Source organism: Camelus bactrianus, chromosome 13, assembly GCF_048773025.1.
Source record: "Camelus bactrianus isolate YW-2024 breed Bactrian camel chromosome 13, ASM4877302v1, whole genome shotgun sequence".
Classification (NCBI taxonomy): Eukaryota; Metazoa; Chordata; class Mammalia; order Artiodactyla; family Camelidae; genus Camelus; species Camelus bactrianus.
The window spans coordinates 57418447-57438162 of NC_133551.1; the positions used below are offsets into that span (position 1 = coordinate 57418447).

Below are 19716 nucleotides of genomic sequence, written 5' to 3' on the forward strand. Positions count from 1 at the left end.
GCCCATTGCAGCTAGCCAAAAGAGAGCGTGAGCCTCAGTGTTGTCTGGAGAGGGGTCCTGCGTTCCTGGAGCTGGTGTCAGGCAGGCAGGCCCAGGCCCAGCCACCACCAGCTCACCCAGCCCCCCTTCATCCACCCCTCTCCAGTAGGCCTGGCCCCATTCAAAGTCTGAATACCTAGGAGGCTCTATCATCTCCCTGCGGTGCTCTGCCCCTACCTGTCCCCACACCCCTTGCTCAACGGCCAACCCTGCTTGTGTCTCCCCATGCAGTGGAAGGCCAGTGGCTAGAATGGGGTCCCTGGGGCCCGTGCTCCACGTCCTGTGCCAATGGGACCCAGCAACGCAGTCGGAAGTGCAGTGTGGCGGGCCCAGCCTGGGCCACATGTACGGGGGCCCTCACTGACACCCGAGAGTGCGGCAACCTTGAGTGCCCTGGTGAGTGCGTGGCGCAGGGGTGGCAGGTGGCAGCCCTAGCCCTGGGTGGGGGGAGGTGCCTGGGGCCACTCACGTCCCCTCTCCACTCTCTGTAGCCACAGATGGCAAGTGGGGCCCGTGGAACGCGTGGAGCCTGTGCTCCAAGACGTGTGACACAGGCTGGCAGCGCCGCTTCCGCATGTGCCAGGCCACAGGCGCTCAGGGCTACCCCTGTGAGGGCACCGGAGAGGAGGTGAAGCCCTGCAGTGAGAAGAGGTGTCCAGGTACTGCCCGCCAGACTCTGGGGCTTGGGGGACAAGCGTGTGGGCCTGGCTGAGCCCCTCCGCTGTACCCACAGCCTTCCACGAGATGTGCAGGGACGAGTACGTGATGCTGATGACATGGAAGAAGGCAGCTGCTGGCGAGATCATCTACAACAAGTGCCCCCCCAATGCCTCAGGTGAGGGCTGGGTGGCCCTCCCCACAGGCCCCCACCGCTGCTGTTCTTGCCATCTGAGTCCCCAGCCTCTTTGAGCCTCCATCCTGAAGTATGGAGTGAAGTGGGTGAGAGCTCGGCCCCCACACTCAATCCTCTGTCCTGTCCCCTGGCAGGGTCTGCCAGCCGCCGCTGTCTCCTCAGTGCCCAGGGCGTGGCCTACTGGGGGCTGCCCAGCTTTGCCCGCTGCATCTCCCACGAGTACCGCTACTTGTATCTGTCAGTGAGTGCGCCCTGCTGGGCTGGGGCGATGCAGGATCTGTCCTAGACTTTGGTGGGGGTGGAGGGAGTTGATTCTGCTCATGCCTACGTACCTTGGCATACATATGCTGTGCCCACTTCCGGCTGGCTGTGCCTCTCCTTGTCTGGTAAACTTCTACTTATCCCTCAATGCCTGACTCTCAAGTGTCTTCCCTTATCCCTGGTGCCTACCTTTGTGTTCCTACAGCCCCCTCAGCTTCTCAGTCATTAGGTGTTATGAGTGCTCATCAAAATGTGTCCTGTTAGACTGGGAGCTCCTTGAAGGCAGGGACAAAGTTGAAATTGTTTTTGTGTCCCCAGTGCCCAGTCCAGGGCCTGCCATGGGGTAAGAATGTTGTTAGCGAATGTGGCCTGTATGTACTTGTCTGACTGTAATTGGTATTTGTTGTGTGCTTGGGGCTTGTATTTGAGAGAGAGAGAAAGAGAGAGAGTTACACTCCAGAGTGCAAGGACACCTCTGGATTAGGGAGGTGCCTTGTCCCTGAACTGTGGTTAGCATCTTTTATATGTACATCTGAGCTCCATCCTTCTCTATTTCTATTTCAGTCTTTTTTGAAGTATCTTTGGGGATTCTCTCTCTTTATGTGTCTCTTTCTTAGACTCTGTCTCCCCACAGAGCATCTCTATTTGACCTTTCCCCCTGGATTCAAGCAGTGGGTGGACTGGAGTGGGATGGGCCAGGGGCTGGTCACAGTTCTTGACACTCCAGTGACAGGGGCCCATCTGTCCCCTGCAGCTTCGGGAGCACCTGGCCAAGGGGCAGCGCATGCTGGCAGGCGAGGGCATGTCACAAGTGGTGCGCAGTCTGCAGGAGCTGCTGGCCCGGCGCACCTACTACAGTGGGGACCTGCTTTTCTCCGTGGACATTCTGAGGAATGTCACCGACACCTTCAAGAGGGCCACCTATGTGCCCTCGGCTGATGACGTGCAGGTACCACTCTGCCCCACAAAGAGGAAGGAGGGCTGAGGGTTCAGAAGCCCTAGACTGAAGAGGGAGGCCGGGCCCCTATGGCAGAGTCTGCTGGGGGCGGCAAGTGTGGCTGTGGCAGGGAAGCTACTGTCCCTGAGGCTGGGACTCCCTGACACCCACTGCTCTCTCCTCAGCGCTTCTTCCAGGTGGTGAGCTTCATGGTGGACGCAGAGAACAAGGACAAGTGGGACGATGCTCAGCAGGTGAGGGGCTGGGTTTCCAGGCTTCTTCTCCCATGACCCACCCCTACCTTGGACTCTTACACCCTTTCTGTCTCCAGGTGTCTCCTGGCTCTGTGCACCTGCTCCGGGTCGTGGAGGACTTCATTCACCTGGTGGGCGATGCTCTCAAGGCCTTCCAGAGCTCTCTGATTGTTACAGACAACCTGGGTACAGGGAGACAGGCAGGGGAGGGGATGCTGGATATGGCCGAACCTAGTCTGCCATCGGGGAGGGGTGGTTTCTGGGAGTTCTGCCTTTTTCTCTCTGTTTCTCTGGGCCCTGCCTTTCCATCATTTAACTCCCTATTTGTACTCCTCTCTCCATGTTTCTTCCTGTCCTCCATTTCTGTGTTGTTTCTGTGTATATGTGTCCCCCCTACCTCTGTGTTTGCACTATCCTTGGTGTCTGCATCTGCCTTCCTGCTGTCTGTCTCCCCCACATCTGTCTCTTCCCCGGTGACCTTCCCCTCCATCTCTGTCTCTCCGTTGCAGTGATCAGCATTCAGCGAGAGCCCATCTCGGCTGTGTCCAGCGACATCACATTCCCCATGCGGGGCCGCCGGGGCATGAAGGACTGGGTGCGGCACTCAGAGGACCGCCTCTTCCTCCCCAAGGAAGTTCTCAGCCTTTCCTCCCCAGGGAAGCCAGCCTCATCTGGGGCAGCAGGCAGCCCTAGCAGGGGAAGAGGCCCAGGAACCGTGCCCCCTGGCCCAGGCCACTCCCACCAGCGCCTCCTCCCGGTGGACCCTGATGAGTCCTCCTCCTACTTTGTAATTGGTGCTGTGCTCTACCGCACCCTCGGCCTCATCCTGCCGCCCCCCAGGTAAGCACCTGGGAGGGGCAGATGGGGCTGTTGAGGGTCCAGGGAGGTCCAGGTGAGAGAAGGAGGGCTGAGCCTGTGTTGGCCATGGAGCGATCCCTCTATAGCCTCCTGCAGCCTTGGGGACCCCTTGCCGGGTTCTGGACACAGGTGCTTCTCTGAGATATCCATGCAGCTCCTAGAGGCTTTAGAGGGGGTCCAGGGGGTATTGGACTGAGCTCCAGACCTCACCCAAAGTCCTCGGCCCCACTGAACTCAGCCTTCCCCTGGCCTTGGCCCCCTTGTAGTCTCCTGCCCCTGATCCAAAGCACCTTCAGGGTTCCTGACTGGGTCTGGGTACCTGCTGGCAGGAACTGACCTCAGCACCTGTCCCCCAGGCCCCCATTGGCCGTTACATCCAGGGTGATGACAGTGACTGTGCGGCCCCCCACCCAGCCACCAGCTGAACCCCTCATCACAGTGGAGCTCTCGTACATCATCAACGTGAGTGGGGGCCCAGGCAGGGACCCTGGGTGGACCCAGCAAGGGCAGCCAAAGGCCTGTCTGATGGGGAGGTGGTTTTTCCTGAGAGCAGGCTGAACCTCTGACCTGTGTGAGGCTACCATGGCAGGATGGGTGGTGGTCGGGGGTGGTCAGCTCCCCACCCCACCCTGCACTCATGTCTTCTGCTTCCCAGGGCACCACGGATCCCCACTGTGCCAGCTGGGACTACTCCAGAGCGTGAGTTGGGTAGGGGCTCTCTGTGGGGAAGGGTGCAGCCCTGGGACTCCTCCCTCAGGAGGGGATGTCCTGCCTGGAAGGCCAGTGGCGGGGGTTCCTTGGTACCATCCTTCCCCAAAGGGATCAAGGGCAAATCCTGGAGTCCCACTGCCTGCCTCTTGGATGTGGCCCTGCCCTGAGTTTCACCTGTCCTTGAGCAGTGGCCAGTACTGGGGCTGGGACTGGGGCTGCAAAGCTGGGCTGAGGCTCACTCCACCTCTCCCCCACCCAAGAGACGCCAGCTCAGGGGACTGGGACACCGAGAGCTGCCAGACCCTGGAGACCCAGGCAGCCCACACCCGCTGCCAGTGCCAGCACCTGTCCACCTTTGCTGTGCTGGCCCAGCCACCCAAGGACCTGGTGAGTGGGAGGAAAGGGCCTGGACTGGGCGAGAGAGGATGCTCCTAAGTTGCCAGCAGTCATCTGGGATGGTGTTGGCGGGGACCTGAGTGATCCCACATGGTGTTTAAGTAGGTGTACTGGTGAGATTGCACAAGGATGTGGCCCTGGGATGCTCACAGTGATGACACACGCCCAGGGGTGTATGGTGGTGGGTGATTGCATGCATGTACACACGTGTGTGTGTCTGGAAGAGCGGGTAACAGCATAAATATGCATCCACATATGTGACTAGATCTGCTCCGTGCACGTGTGAATGCAATGGGGAGTCCCCTACTGTGCGTGGGTATGACACGGGGCAGGTGCCAGTCTGTCCCAGGCAGGAAGTGGGGAGGGCCAGGGCCCCCCTGCAGCTACCCTGTCCCACTGACCCATCTGACTGTCTGCTCCTTGACCCTAGACCCTGGAGCTGGCGGGTTCCCCCTCGGTCCCCCTTGTGATTGGCTGTGCTGTGTCCTGCATGGCGCTGCTCACCCTCCTCGCCATCTATGCTGCCTTCTGGAGGTAGGGGGGATGCGGGGTGGGGCAGGGCAGGGTGGGTTGGGAGGTGGCCTACCACCCCAGGTTGGGCAGGGCAGCTAGCTCCTCTGTCTCTGCCCCCATGCCCTCCCAGGTTCATAAAATCTGAACGCTCTATCATCTTACTGAACTTTTGCCTGTCCATCCTGGCATCCAACATCCTGATTCTCGTGGGCCAGTCGCGGGTGCTAAGCAAGGCAGGTGCAGGCTCACAGGGGTGCTGGGGTGTGAAAACAGGTGTAGGGGATCAAGGTAGAGTGTTTGCAGGTAATGGTGTGTGTGTTCGAGTGTATGAACTTAAGTGCCAGATGTGTGTAGACACTCAAGACGTGTGCTGGGTGAGGGTGTGTGTGGGAGCATACATGAGGAAGTTGGAGTCGGGGGTGGTGTGGACACCAGAGACGGATGTCTGTGTACATCTATGAACGTGTACGTGAGCCGAACACCCGTGTGCGCATGTGTCGGTGGTGCTGGCAGGCACATGGGAGCCCAGGTGAAGCCTCTTGTGCCACCTGCCTGCTTCTGGTCTGTGCTGGCCATCCCTCATGCCCCCTTGGCTTTCTCTGTACAGCGCCAGCCCTGCTGGAGCCAGGCATGGGGCCTGCCCGGCCATGACGTGGCAGGTGCTCCTATTTGTCCCCCTCCCTGCCAGCCCCGTCTGTGCGTGGGCTGTCTGCCCGCCCGCCTTCCGGATGCCGAGTGCCGTGTGCGTGTCACCGGGCCTGTGTCGTGCTGTGTGTGGGTGCAGGAAGACGGGGGTGCCTGGCAGGGCTCTGTGGGGGGCGGAGCTCGGGTGGGCGGCCGTGGCAGCGCCCGGCAGCAGGCGTGGGAAGCCCGACGCCTCCCACTTTGGCAGCTGCTCAGGGCCACCCCCTTGCCTTTCCCTCTCCCTGCAGGGTGTGTGCACCATGACGGCCGCCTTTCTGCACTTCTTCTTCCTCTCTTCCTTTTGCTGGGTGCTCACCGAGGCCTGGCAGTCCTACCTGGCTGTCATTGGACGGATGCGCACCCGCCTCGTCCGCAAGCGCTTCCTCTGCCTGGGCTGGGGTGAGCAGGGCCCATGCTGGACCCTGTCACTGGGCCTTGGGGACAGGGGCAGCAAGAGAGGTTCAGCTTTGGCCCTGGCCCTGAGCTCTGGGCTCAGGGCTCAGCTGGGCTGGGGGTCTGGGAGGATGAAGGACCTTGAGGACAGGCGGCCATCTTACTCAGGCTCCCCGCTCCCCCAGGTCTGCCTGCCCTGGTGGTGGCTGTGTCCGTCGGCTTTACCCGCACCAAAGGATACGGTACATCCAGCTAGTACGTGGGCCTCCCGGGTTGGGCAGCGGGGATTCATGGACCTGCTAGGGCTCTCAGGCTGCAATCCTGTCCCATGCCTGCCGTGGGACTTTGGGCAAATTGTCCTGGGTCTCTGAGCCTCAGTTTCCCTGACTGTAAAAGGATGTGTTGGGATTGGAGAATCCAGGCCTGGTAAGCTCAGGGATTGGCCCTGTTCAAGGCCCATGGTAGCCCCAGGGCCTCTGTTAGAGGGGAGGCCAAGGCTTAGCGGGAGCCAGGGGCTCACTCTCACCTTGTCTGGTTCCCGGACCCGTGAGTGATGTGCCTTGGCAGCTCAGGGAGCATTGAGGGATGGTGTTTGAGGGTGGGAGCGAGACACTGGGTGTCTGATGCCCCTTCTTTCCCCCCACCCCAGCTGCTGGCTCTCTCTGGAGGGTGGCCTGCTTTATGCCTTTGTGGGCCCTGCGGCTGTCATTGTCCTGGTATGTGCCCCTTTGGTGTCCTGGGATGGGCATGGCCCCAGGCAGTCTACCTCCTCTACCTGGAGCCTTCCCTGCCAGGAGGGCACCTGGTGATCCTGTCTTTCCTTCCCACTTCACTGGGCCCCCAGGTCAACATGCTTATCGGAATCATCGTCTTCAATAAGCTCATGGCTCGTGATGGCATCTCAGACAAGTCCAAGAAGCAGAGGGCCGGGTAAGGGGAGGGGGGGTCCCTGTGACTTGGCCTCACGGGAAACGATGTAGGGAGGGAGGGCCACGGCCACTCTTGGAGACTCAGGGCTTGATGATGTGACCGGGGCTCCCTGACCTTGTGCATCAAGGGTGCAGGCAAGGTGGGCACCTGGCGTGCTCAGCTGTAGCCCCTCGCCCACCCTAACCCACCTCTCTCTCTCTCATCTGCCCTCCCCCTCCCACCCCATTTGGGGCTCACACTGCCCCATCTCTTCCCACTTCCCATGTGTTTCCCCCCTTCTCCCATGTCTGTGCCGCCCCCGAGGTCGGAGCGGTGCCCCTGGGCCAGCCTGCTCCTCCCCTGCTCAGCGTGTGGAGCGGTCCCCAGCCCCCTGCTCAGCTCAGCCTCGGCCAGGAACGCCATGTTAGTTGTGCCCCCATTGTGCCCCCGGGGGGAAGGGGGGTGGGCGGGGGCAAAAGAATGGGGGGCAGTGCCCATGGTGGGGGGAGGAGGGAATCAGTCCAGTGCCCTGGAAAGCTTGCCTTGCCCGGCAACTGCCACATACTCTCAAGGGCTTGACACATGGTGGCAGAGGGGCCTCAGGGAGTGAATGTCTGTGCCTCTTGGGAAATGCTAGATTCCTGTGCCCACCCCTTGCTCCCCACCCCCCGCCCCCTGCTTACATTTATCCAGGCACAGCCACACACTCCTTTTTACACCCCCAACCTTCAGAGGCTTATAGAAGCTTCGGCCCTTAGAATTTTTGAGCCCATGGAACCTTAGAATTAGAATGATAGAATCTTAGAATAAGACAATCAGAAGCTAAGAATGTTAGAATGAGTGAATAATAGAGTCTTATCATCTGTCATAGAATCTGAGACTTAGAATTTCAGAGGCATTGAATCTCACAATCAGTTGGAGGACAGAGAAACTTGGAGGTAGGGAATTATTTCACAGAGGCATCCCCTGGCAGCTGAGACTCTGAAAATCCCAGCCGCACAAAAGTAGAGTGAATGAAGGAATCCACAAGGGGTTCAGGCCCAACCTCCCACGCAGGGCTGGAAGTCCATCTGAGCCTCCCTGACCAATGAGGGGTCAAGCTTCGTGTTTGCACACCTCCAGGGTTAGGGAGCTCACTGCCTCTGAAAGTGGCTAGCGCCATCTTTGGGAAGCTCCACGTGGTAGAAAGCTCCCTCTCGCTTGGGCTGCCGTCTGCCTCTCTTACCCACTCTCTCAGTGGGTTTTAACTGGCAGTTAAAACCTTGGGCTTCGGAGGCAGCCAAGTTGGATTTGCATCCCAGCTCTGTCTCTGTCTGCCCAGCTGGGCACCCTCCAGTGTCCTCATCTGTAAATTGGGATAATAATCCCTATGCCTGTTTATTGGTGTTGTTTTGGTCACAGTGTGACTAATGTATGTAAAGTATTCCGTGTCGTGCCTGGCAGAGAATTGGTGGTTAATCAATGGGAGCTCTCATGACTGTGATTAGGCCCACTTTTTAGTCTTGGCTCTGCCCCCGGGGGCAGTGGAGACCAGTGTGCCCGCCTCCTGCCCGGCTGAACATCCCCGAACCACTCTTCCTGGGGCAAGTCTTGGCCACCTGCCCATCTCTCTGCCTTGTCCGGAGCTGTTCCCACCCCTGCCTGGCTCTCCCACTGGGCCTGTTCATGAGACAGAGCAGGCTGGGTGTGGCACCTGGCCCAGTAGGGCAAGACTGCCCAACTGTGCCTTGTAGCTTGTTACTAGGCTGGCACTGGTGCCCGGATGCCAGGGCCCCTCTGCTTTTTTTTCTCTGCCCTCCCTTGCCATGGAGGCAGGGGATGTGTGGGTTTGGCCCTGACCGTGGCTTTGACCCCTAGCCTCAGCTCTGATCTTTCTGCCCAAGGCTCTGAGCAGCCCCTGGGAGCCTGGCACCTCCTCCTTGGGGAACTGAGGGGGAGGAGCCTCAGCCACCCCAGGCCCCATCTTCTCCCCAAAGATATGTGTTGTGATGTCCTCCGTTCTCTCTGCGCTCTGCCTGTTTAATCTTCCCATGTGTCTCTGCCTGTCTCATCTCCTCTCTCACCATGTCTGTTGTCTTTCTGTGTCCCTCTTCCTCTCCTCCCCTCCTAGAGTCTCTAGGGATGCGGTCCAGACCTGCGATTCTGTGCACACTGGGGCTGAAACTCACAGCATCTGCATCTGTCTCCCTCTTCTTCTCTCGCACTATTTCTTTCCACCTTCTCCATCTCTGTCCCCTGATGCTGCCGCTGCCAATGGCTCAGTTCCACTGTCAGTGTCTTTCCCTCCCACCTCTCCTGGTCCCCCCAGGGTCTCCGCTTGCTCTGTCTTTGTTCTGTTTTTCTGCTTCCGGGGTGATACCAAGGTCATGTAGTTGGGGGCCCTGTCTGTAGTAGGGTAACTTAAGGGCCCCAGGCTGAGTGCAGGCCCTGGCTCAGCCCAGCTTGTGCATTGGAGTGTCACCCTGATGGACCCTCTGCTGATAGATCCTCCACTGCCGTCCCCAGGGCCTCGCTCTGGAGCTCCTGTGTGGTGCTACCCCTGCTGGCACTCACCTGGATGTCTGCTGTCCTGGCCATGACGGACCGCCGTTCGGTCCTCTTCCAGGCCCTCTTCGCTGTCTTCAACTCCGCACAGGGCTTTGTCATCACGGCTGTGCACTGCTTCTTACGCCGAGAGGTGGGCTGGGCCTCTCCTACCCCATGCACCCCTGACCACTCCAGTCTCTTGCTTCTCCCCATGGTAAAGACAGGGAGGATTGAGGCTCCAACCAAGACGCCAGCTTGGCCTTGTCCTCAACCTCCTGGGGCCCCTTCCCCCATCCCCTAAGCTGGATGTGTTTTCCTTCCACACCTGCCTGGGTGCCGGGGATGGGAGGCACTGCCAACCGTGCCAGGGGCCTTGAGGCAGAAAGACCCCCCCCCAGGTCCAGGACGTGGTGAAGTGCCAGATGGGTGTGTGCCGGGCCGATGAGAGTGAAGACTCCCCCGACTCATGTAAGAACGGGCAGCTCCAGATCCTGGTGAGTGAGGAGGCCTGGGTAAGGCACAAGTGGGTTCTGAGTGCCACCCCTGGCCCCCTGCCCACAGCCCCTTACCTTCCTCATCCATGGCAGGGAGGAGACAGAGACTAGGTTTGGTTCCAGCTAAGCCACTGATAGCTGGATGAGCTTGAGCAAGTCCTTCCCCAACTCATTTTCCCTCCAGTCAGGTGGGGCTGGAGGAGACCATGTCTGGGGCTCCTCTGCTCTGTTGGGCAGTGTGCCAGGGGCAGAACCTCTGGGTGGGTAGGGTGGGGTCCGGGTCCCCCACCCTGATACATGGATCTTCTCTCTGCCCATCTGTTCTCTCCGCCCATCTGTTCTCTCCCTCTCTGCCTATAGTCAGACTTTGAAAAGGATGTGGATCTGGCTTGTCAGACAGGTGAGTGTGCCAGGGCAGAGTGGAGATGGGCCCCAGAGCTGGGCAAGAAGGGAGAACCCCCAGCCCCACCCCCTGAGGCCCTGACAGGGATCTGGCTGTGGGGTCCAGCTTTAGAACCAGGGAGCCCTGAGTTGGATTCAAGGCTGTGAACATCACTCACTGTGTGACTTTGGGCAAACAGCATACACTTTGAGCCTCAGTTAAGACAGCTGTAAAGGAGGGAAATCTGTCCTCCTCCCATGGTGGGTGGGACCCTTAATGAATTAGGAGGCATCAAGTGCCTAGCACAGTGCCTGGCACAAAGCGGCTGTCATATTATTCTGTCATTTCCCTGATTCTGTCCAGAGTCTTCTTCAAGTTCTGTCTCCTGGGGAGGAGCTGCCCAGGGAGTGGGGAGGAGCCGGGCCCTTTTGACAGCCTTGGGGCCATAGGGTCAGAGGTCAGGACCTGCCCCTGGGCACTGTGGGAGCTGGGCCTTGGCTTCATCCTAGTTCCTGCCTGGCTGTGGGCCTCTGGGTTAGTCATCTTCTTAACGCCTGTGTTAGCCATGCAGCCATCACTCCAGGACTCAGTTCCCCTACTGCCCAGGCTCAGGGGCTTGGTACCTGCCAGCCTGGGCAAGGGCATCTGGGGACGACTCCTCCCCAGGACTTACCTCCCTCCACTCCTGCCCCCAGTGCTATTCAAGGAGGTCAACACTTGCAACCCGTCCACCATCACGGGCACACTGTCCCGCCTGTCCCTGGATGAGGACGAGGAGCCCAAGTCCTGCCTCATGGGTCCTGAGGGCAGCCTCAGCTTCTCACCACTGCCTGGGAACATTCTGGTGCCCATGGCAGCCTCACCGGGGCTTGGGGAACCGCCACCCCCTCAGGAGGCCAACCCCGTGTACATGTGTGGGGAGGGCGGCCTGCGGCAGCTGGACCTCACATGGCTGCGGCCAACCGAGCCCGGCTCTGAGGGGGACTACATGGTGCTGCCCCGGAGGACTCTGAGCCTGCAGCCCGGTGGTGGGGGCGGAGGAGGCGAAGATCCCCCGCGGGCCCGGCCCGAGGGCACCCCCCGGCGGGCCGCCAAGGCACTGGCCCACACTGAAGCCTACCCCAGCTTCCTGTCTGTGGACCACTCGAGCATGGGGCTGGGTCCTGCCTACGGGTCTCTACAGAACCCCTATGGGATGACCTTTCAACCGCCACCGCCAACGCCCAGCGCCCGCCAAGTGCCCGAGCCAGGGGAGCGCAGCCGGACCATGCCCCGCACTGTGCCCGGCTCCACCATGAAGCTGGGCTCCCTGGAGGTGAGGGGCTGTAGGGCACGGGGTTGGGGTGGGAGGCCTGCCCCCCTGTGCCTGTGACTGTGTATGAGTCGCAGGCAGCAGCTGGGAAGGGACAGCCGGCAACGACCTCTATGTCCCAGGGAGTGTATTCACGTTGTGTTTCGCCTCGGTTTGTGCTCAAGGCAGTTCCAGCGGAACCCTGGTTTCTCTGAGCTCTTCACACGGGCTTGGACTTCACATGCTGAGGGTGCACTTCTCGAAGCACTCACATTTGCTTTAGTGCCTGCTCTGGGGTGACTGGTTAAGATGGGCCCTCCTTTAAGGGGCCTGTGGCTTCCTGGCCAGGTGCTGTACTGTTGGGGAGGCCACGTCGTAGGGGCTTAGTGCCTGGGCCTTTGAGTCTCCCAGACCTGAGTTCGGATCTGGGTGCTGCTGATCAGCAATGAGATCTGGAGTGTACTCTACCCCGAGACCCAGGTGATCCCTCTTCATCTTCGTCTCTGAGCCCCCGTTTCCTCATTTGTAAAGTGGGGATAACATAGCAGCCTCTTGATAGAGTTGCTGCAAGGTCTAATTGAAATGGAACATTTTCTCTGTGTGGAGCAGGTAGAAAGTGCTAGATAATTAGGGATTGCTGGTGTTACCATCCCTGAAAGCAGCCTCAGGCACTGCCCGTAGGCCTGTGGTAATTGCCCCTCTCTTCCTGAGAAGTGTAAGCCGCTCTGTCCCTGCCTGTGTGTTTTCTGTGGCTGCCCCACCTTCTCTCTGGCCTCTTCAGGCCTGCTCCCTGCAAGGGAATTACTGGCAACAAGCAGGTGGTAGTGGCCACTGTAGAACTTTAGAATGTTCTAGAACTTTCTTTGGAGGGATGAGGAGGCTGTGGATGAGCAAAGGGGCAGGAGCCACAGCTCAGACACCATTGGCTGCTTATGTTCGGCCTCAAAAACCTGCTCCCCATCCTCAACCCAGAGAAAACTAAGTTAGCAGCTAGGTTTGCAAGTTTAGTTTTTCTCCCAAAATGTTTCTTGAACATTTGGTGCCTGCTCCTGCTGCAGATGGCAAAAACAGGAAGGCATAACAAAGAAAGCTCGACAGGGGCATTGGGGAGGGGAGTGCCTAGCGTCATGGCAGGTTTTGTTCTGTGGACACCTGCCTGTGTTTGGATCACTGGGGAGGGGTTAGTGCTGGGCTCCTTGTGTGGGAGGTCGCAGTAAACGTGGCAGCATCTTGAGGGGTCAAGGATGACATCTAGAATTCTGGTGTGGGCAACTGCAGTGGGGCAGGAGCGGAGGAGTGGGTTTGGGAGGGGGAATTTCGAGTTGATTAAGTTGGACACAGCCGTGTATATAGTTCCTGTCGGCATCAGGGCATGGAGTGGTGTCCTGCTGCCTCCAGAAAGTGGTACATGGCAACAAGGAGGACACGTGTACGTTCATGGTGAAGCGCAGGGGAGGGCCCAGGGCAGAGCACAGAGGGCCTTGAGTTGGAGTAGCCAGGTGGGTGGTGGAGAAAGAGCAGGTGGGGAGGTGCGAGGACCGGGAGAGGGGTGTCACGGATGCCAGTGGTGGTGAGCATGCCTTGGGTGATCTAGATGGTGGTTTTAGCAGCATCCTTGAGAACCTTGGGCCAAATCCCTTCTCCTCCCTAGACCTCAGCTTCCCCCTGGGTAGCCTGGGAAAGTTGGCCTTGGTCCCATGAATGCTCCCACACTGACATACTAAGACTTTAAGGCCTCCTTCTTGAGCAGCACCAGAGGCTACATAGGCCCCCATCTGGGCCTTGAAGTTGGTCTTGAGCCCCTGAGAGGCAGGAGAGGGATATGTGGGAGGGAGGCTAGGGAGTCAGGGCCCAGTTTGGCAGGAAAAGGGACAAGGTGGGGTCAAAGGAAGGTTTCTGTAACCCTGAGTCCTGTACTTGCAGGACAAGTGGAGGTTTCTGGGGAGAGAGGAGCAGCCTGTTGGTGGCAGAGAGGATGGAGCAAGATAGGGCAGGACAGAGGGGTGGAATCCAGGGCGCAGAGGAAAGAGGGTCTGCTCTGTGATTCCATTTGGGGATCTGTGTCCCTGTCATGTTGGAAGTCTGCACTGTGACTTCTGACCCATGTGCAGTTGCTCGTCTACACATGTGCCCCTCAGTGGGTGTCTGCCTCAGGCCGTGTGCACTGCAGGGGCAGCAGGGAGCGTGGGCCTGGGGCCCGAGCTACAGACCTGTGGCAGGGAGTGCCTCAGCACCTTGTCTCCCAGCCTTAACCTGTTTCCTCAACTTCATGGGCTGCCCTTTAAGGATTCCTAACTCCTGGGCCTGGACTGGGGGAAGGTGCAGTGGACAGACCCTGGGGTGCCAGAGATTTCCTGTCTCTAAAGCACCTGCACATGGTAAAAAGCTTTCTTCTCCTTCACTGCCTCCTTGTTGCTCCTTCCCAGCGAAAGAAGTTACGGTATTCAGATCTGGACTTTGAGGTAAGGGCTACAGTGTACGTGTGTGTTGGATTGTGTGTGTGGGGTGGGTGGGGGGAACTGTCTGTCCCTGGAGAGTCCCCTTCTAAAATTAGCCCAAGCCTCAGTGCAGAGCCTAACCCCATGACATCCCCCTCACTGCCCAAGCCCAGCCTGTAGCTCTGGGGTGAAGAGAGAGTCAGGCCTTGGCTCAGAAGGGCCAGCAGCAGGCAGGGGTGTGGGGACCCAGGATGCTGAGTGCCCCATGCTGACGCCCTGTGGCTCCCAGAAGGTGATGCATACCCGAAAACGGCACTCAGAACTCTACCACGAGCTCAACCAGAAATTCCACACTTTCGACCGCTACCATAGCCAGTCCACGGCCAAGGTGAGGGCCCCTCTTGTAATTGCTCCTGCCCGAAGCTCGGGGCCCAACCTGGTGCAGTGGCCCCTGGGGTCAGACCCTGACCCGTGGCCCCCGTTGCAGAGGGAGAAGCGGTGGAGTGTGTCCTCGGGTGGGGCGGCTGAACGGAGCGTGTCCAGCGTAAGTCCCTCGGGCTGGGTCGGGGGTGAGGTGGGCTGCAAGGTGCTCCCTCCATCCCTGCCCTCCTCTCCAGCCTGGGCAACCTCAGCCTGCCTCACCAAGGGCCTGCCTATGGCATAAGCAACAGTCTTGGGTTTTCAGGAGATGATGGGGTATTGGTGGGGGCTCCACCAGGATCTTGAGGAGGGTGGGCAGAAAGGAGACACGGTCTCTGGGGGCCACTCTGAGCACAGGGGTCAGGAACCCAACCCGGGAGCCAGGTAGATCTGGATTTGAACCTCACTTTGGCACCTGATTTCTCAGTAACTTTGGGCATCACTGGCCTTCCCTGGGCCTCTTCAGTTTGTTCTTCTGTACAATGGGTGAGAGGGTTTTGGCCCATCTCCACGGGCCTTTCCCGCTCTCCCCCACAGGAGAAGCCCAGCCCAGGGGAGCGTCCAGGCTTGTCCCAGCAGCGGCGACATCAGAGCTGGAGCACCTTCAAGTCTATGACGCTGGGCTCGCTGCCCCCTAAGCCTCGAGAACGGCTGGCCCTACATCGGGCAGCAGCCTGGGAGCCCACAGAACCGCCGGATGGCGACTTCCAGACAGAGGTGTGAGTGCCACGCCGGACTGCCCACTGCGTATAAATATATATATCTCTCTATTTTCACACTCCACTTTGGAACTACCCAGGAGCCAGCGCCCCCTCCCCTCTCCCGAGGGCTGGGCAGGGAGGCACAGTGGACTCAGCCAGGCTGGGGGTGGCCAGACACACACGGCGAGGCCAGGGGGCCAGGGCCCTTCCCTGTTTCTCAGAGGCCCCTCAGCCCCTGGAGCCCCATCTTTGCCCCCAGCCTGTCTGTCCCTGTCCCGGGCTGGGGAGGGGGGAGGGGAACTTTGTTGGGAATAAACTTCACTCTGTGGATTTTGCTGCTGAGCTGTTTGCTTCCCCCAGGGGAAGGCTTAGCCCTGGGACCCTGACTTTGTTCCTCTGTCTCCTTGGTTCCTGTCTCTTGGTCTCGTCAAATTGGGAGGGGGTCAGGCTGACCCCGACTGGGAGAGGGCAGCCTGGGCTCTGACCTCATCTTTGCTCTTGACTCACTTGGTGACCCTGGACCATCCCTTCCCCTATTGGGGCCTGGGGTAAGCAGATTGGGAATGTGGGGTGGGGCCCCTTGAAGCTGGCCTTCCCCAGTGGCTGCCTTTCACTGGGACCTAAAGGCTAGACTGTCTGTGCTGGAGCTCAGGCAGAGCTTAGTGACTTCAGTTTCTCCATCTGTGAAATGGGGATGGTAATAGACCTACCTCATAGGGCTGTTGGGAGGATGAAACAAATTAACTCATGTAAAGCGCCCATGGTGTGCCTGCACAGAGGAAGCTCTTTAAGTGTTAGCTATTGTCTGTGGCACTCTGTCTCTTGCTGTGCTCTGTGCTAGGAGCTCCTCACACTCAGCCCCAGACCCCTCACAAAAACCTTGCTGGAAAGGTGGCCTATTTTGTGGATGAGAAAATGAGGCCAGAGATGGGAAGTGACTTGCTCCAGGCCACAGTCAGAGGCAGGACTGGGACTTCACCTTCATCAATAGCCCCCTGGTAGGACTGGAGTCTTAAGCTCAGCCTCTGGGGATCTGACCATCCTGGCTGCAAGGGAGCAGCAGGAGCTGGGTGGCGGGGGAGTCCCAGGTTCCAGGGCTCAGGGTAGGTGTGAGGTGGAGGGGCCAGGCTGGTTTGGTGCCAGAGGGCGATTGCTAGGGCATAGCCTTTACATGCCGGGATAAGTGGACCCTGCTCAGTTCCTGGAAATCCAGGAAGAGAGTGTGTAGGATCAGTGTGGAAACATCTTGCTGTGGCCCTTCTGTGGTCAGGCAGCCACAGGAGCAGAGGCCACAGGTGCTGCTCTCGGCTTGGTCATTTAGCAGCTTGGGCACCTCAGGGCACCTCGCCCCCAGGTACTCTGAGACCCAGATGCAGGCTCTCAGAGAGCTGATTGTCTCTAGGGGTGGCCAACATGTCAGAGGGAGGGGTTAGGTGCTGTTAGGAGCCCAGATGGGGAAGAAGGAAGAGGGACTGGCTGCTGGGGTGAGGAGGGTGGTATCACAGCTAATGGCCTCCTGGAGGGGCTGGAGGAGTGGTGGCTGTGGTGGTACAGGCTCCCTCAGTCTTCTCTGAGTCCTGCCAGCTGTGGGCCTAGTCAGGGGAGGGAGCAGACCCCCCAGCCCCAACCGCAGGTGATCGCTAATTGCCTGGGCTTCCCTCCCTTTGGGCAGCCCCAGCACTTATGGGTATGAAGTGCTCACTCATGCACCACCTCACTTGAATCCTTGAGGTAGGTATTGTGACTTTCCCATTTTACAGATGTGGAAATCAAGGCTCAGAAAGGGACATGACTTTCCCAAACTCCCATGGCTTGGAAGTGGCTATATTGGAACTTGTGGCATGAGGTGGCAGAATCCCAGTACCTGCCAGCTCAGGCAGAAGGAAACTTTGTTCACTTAGGAGTTGCAAGCTGCAGCAAGGATGCGGTGGGCAGTGGGCAGTGGGTGGGTGGCTGGCCTTGAGTGATGAGAGCCAGGGTCAGGATGCGGCCAGATCTCCCATCCCTTCTAGCTTCTGTGTCAGCTCCATTCTTTTAGGAAAGCTTCCTCACTCCACTGAGCCCCCCAGGCTTCCTTCTCCCAGCTCCTATTACTCAACTCTGCCCCCAGAGGGAAAGAAACTTTCTCTTGAACTGCAATCAGAAAATCCCCAAGGAAGGGGTCTTATTGGCCCCAGGGGGTGGGGTGCTGTGATTGGCAGCCCCCTTGAGAACCTCAGGGGAAGGGGGGGAGTAGGTCTCAAAAAGAGGGGGGCCTGTTCCCAGAAGGCCAATAGGCTCACACAAACAAAGCCCCCATCCCTGACCTAGTGCCAGCCGACCCCACCCCACATCCTGGGCCAGGCCTTTTTCTGAGGCACCACCTAAAGCCTTCTGAGTGCTTTTCTTGTGTTCCTGCCTCCCTCCTTCCTGGCCCTGGGCTCCATGGCCATCACAGGGATCTTTTGGGCTGAGCCATGATTGTACATTTTCCTCCCCTCTTGTAGTTTCTTGCTTTGCATCTGGTTTGAGGAGGAGGTTTAGTATTCACCTTGTTGATTCTGCTCCAGCAGCAACCGCAGCTGCAGCAGAGGCTCCCGGGGGCTCTGAGATTCACCACTTCCATGGTCGGGGCAGAGTTTTCCTGGGTGGAGGGCTATCCTCCTCTCTGCCCTCAGTCCCCACTCCCCTAGGCACTGACCTGCCGTGTCTCCTCAGACAGGTCACTGGGCCCTGTCTGATGTGGGCTTCCTTATCTGTAGGCCTGATAGCCCTTTCATGTGGGCTAATATCTAACAACCTGTCATGTCTTTCCTGGACTTGAATTTCTTATCTCATTGTCCTACTTATTTTCTCTGCCTCCTAGCCCAGGTGTGATCTTTCCAAATGCAGATCTGTCCAGGCCACTGCCCTCCCTGCTCAGAAGGCTTCCAAGGACCCTAGAATTAGCCTAGAATGCAAGGCCCTTGGTGATGTGGCCCTTGCCTACCTCTCCTGGCCCATATCTCTCACCTCCGTGCGTTTGCACATGGCATTCCTCCTGCCTGGAATTTCCATCTGCTCATGCTGGCAAATTCCCCTTCTGATCCAGACCCAGTGGCCCCCTCTGTGAAGCTGCCTCTGAACGCCCTGCCTCAGCAGTCAGCACTCTCTGGGCTCCCGCAGCCCTGGTACACACTTTCACTCTCACACTACTCACACAGAATGGCTATCATCTATTTGGGTTTGTGTATTTAGCCGAGGTTTCCATGTGGAGCAGGCATCAGTGACTTTACTGGGTGAACAGATGGAATGCACAAATCCCTCCGAATGTTGGTTTCCTCATCTGCAAAATGGGGATAACTATAATTCTTACCCAGCCTTCCTCCTGGGGTATCCAGAACGTGACTTGAGATTATTCCTGGGGAGAATTTTGTAGGTGGTATCCACCCCTTTCCCCAGTTATACTTTCCTGGCCCTTGGTGCTGTCTTAGACCCCAAGTGGGAAGCCAGCCCTGGATGCTGTCCAAGGTGCTGAAAGGGACCCGTCACCCTCCCAAGAGATAAGGGGTCAGCCTGAGAAGCTCACCCAAGTAGACCTGCAGCCTTTCCTTGCTTTCTGGGCTGTGGTAAGATCATGGGTGATCATCTGACTTTCATAAGACCATCCCTACTTTCATAAGACTAGACCCTGGGGAATGTCCAACAAAATATAATGCAATTATAATTACCTATGTAATTTAAATTTTTCTAGTAGCTATTTTTTAAAAGTAAAAAAAAAGGTGAAATTCATTTGAATAATATATTTAACCCACCACATCAAAAATATTATCAATTTCAACATATAATCAATATGGAAATTACCAGCCGGATAGTTTACATTCTTTTTCCATACTAAGTCTCTGAAATCTAGCATGTTTTACATGTACAGCACATCTCAATTCAGTATGGCCACATTCTGAGGTAACCGCGTATAGCTAGTGGCTATCATATTGGACAGCACAGCTCTAGACAGAACAAATGTGGTGACCTTTGACAAGTCAATTCAGTGACCTCTGTGAAAAGGAGGTACGAGTACTGCCTGCCTCGCTGGGACATAGTGAGGGTTCAAGGAGGTGATGTAAGGAATGTTCCTGGCACAGTGCCAGCACCAAGTAGGTCCTAAGTCAATGTTCCTGGAATCCAGGTATTCAGGGGACACAGGTGGGCAGGGGAGGGGTGTTGGGGAAACAGGAGAAGGTCCTGAGGAGACCTGTGGATTGGTATCAGGGCTACCTCAGCAGGGCTGGGGGAAGGGTGTGCCCCCCTCCCCTCACCCCTACAACCAGCCCCACAGCCTGTCTTCCTGCCTCCCACCTGCAGCCCCAGACCTGGGAGGAGGGAGGCAGGTTAGGACTGGCACTTGAACAGACACATTAAAACTCAATTGGGTTTAATTCACTTCTATTAGACACCAATTAAAAGGAAATTAGGTGGCCCAGGTGGCCTGAGGGAGAACCTGAGTGCAGGATGCTGCCAACTTCTGTCTCTCTGATTTCTCTTGAGGTTTCCTCTTGCCCACCCTGGCAGCTCATGGGGTCCCACAGTTGAGGCTTTTTAGGGCCAGTCCCCATTACCCCCCATTATTCCTCCCTGCACTCTTCCAAGAACACTCCTACCCTTTCAGGCCCTCAAAACATGTGCTAAGTATCCAGGGCA

General features: G+C 58.0%; 1 protein-coding gene across 12 annotated transcripts in view; it reads left to right on the forward strand.

Moving 5' to 3' along the window:
* The window catches only part of ADGRB2 (adhesion G protein-coupled receptor B2), a 36336-nt gene extending 20946 nt beyond the window's left edge, over positions 1-15390 (forward strand). For 4 of the 12 annotated variants that reach the window (XM_074376974.1, XM_074376966.1, XM_074376972.1 and 1 more), the window contains 26 exons: positions 271-435; positions 531-698; positions 773-874; positions 1027-1133; positions 1908-2102; positions 2276-2344; positions 2422-2530; positions 2854-3184; positions 3559-3664; positions 3858-3901; positions 4174-4300; positions 4740-4843; positions 4953-5055; positions 5755-5905; positions 6085-6154; positions 6549-6615; positions 6744-6829; positions 7133-7231; positions 9314-9485; positions 9733-9828; positions 10189-10228; positions 10906-11525; positions 13928-13963; positions 14229-14327; positions 14427-14483; positions 14897-15390. In XM_074376974.1, coding sequence (XP_074233075.1) covers positions 271-435; positions 531-698; positions 773-874; positions 1027-1133; positions 1908-2102; positions 2276-2344; positions 2422-2530; positions 2854-3184; positions 3559-3664; positions 3858-3901; positions 4174-4300; positions 4740-4843; positions 4953-5055; positions 5755-5905; positions 6085-6154; positions 6549-6615; positions 6744-6829; positions 7133-7231; positions 9314-9485; positions 9733-9828; positions 10189-10228; positions 10906-11525; positions 13928-13963; positions 14229-14327; positions 14427-14483; positions 14897-15082 — 3509 coding nt within the window. In that variant the 3' untranslated portion in view covers positions 15083-15390. The remainder of the gene's footprint in view (positions 1-270; positions 436-530; positions 699-772; positions 875-1026; positions 1134-1907; positions 2103-2275; positions 2345-2421; positions 2531-2853; positions 3185-3558; positions 3665-3857; positions 3902-4173; positions 4301-4739; positions 4844-4952; positions 5056-5754; positions 5906-6084; positions 6155-6548; positions 6616-6743; positions 6830-7132; positions 7232-9313; positions 9486-9732; positions 9829-10188; positions 10229-10905; positions 11526-13927; positions 13964-14228; positions 14328-14426; positions 14484-14896) is intronic. The other 8 variants (XM_074376968.1, XM_074376975.1, XM_074376970.1 and 5 more) reach the window with 6 other exon arrangements.
* The last annotated feature ends 4326 nt before the right edge of the window (positions 15391-19716 follow it).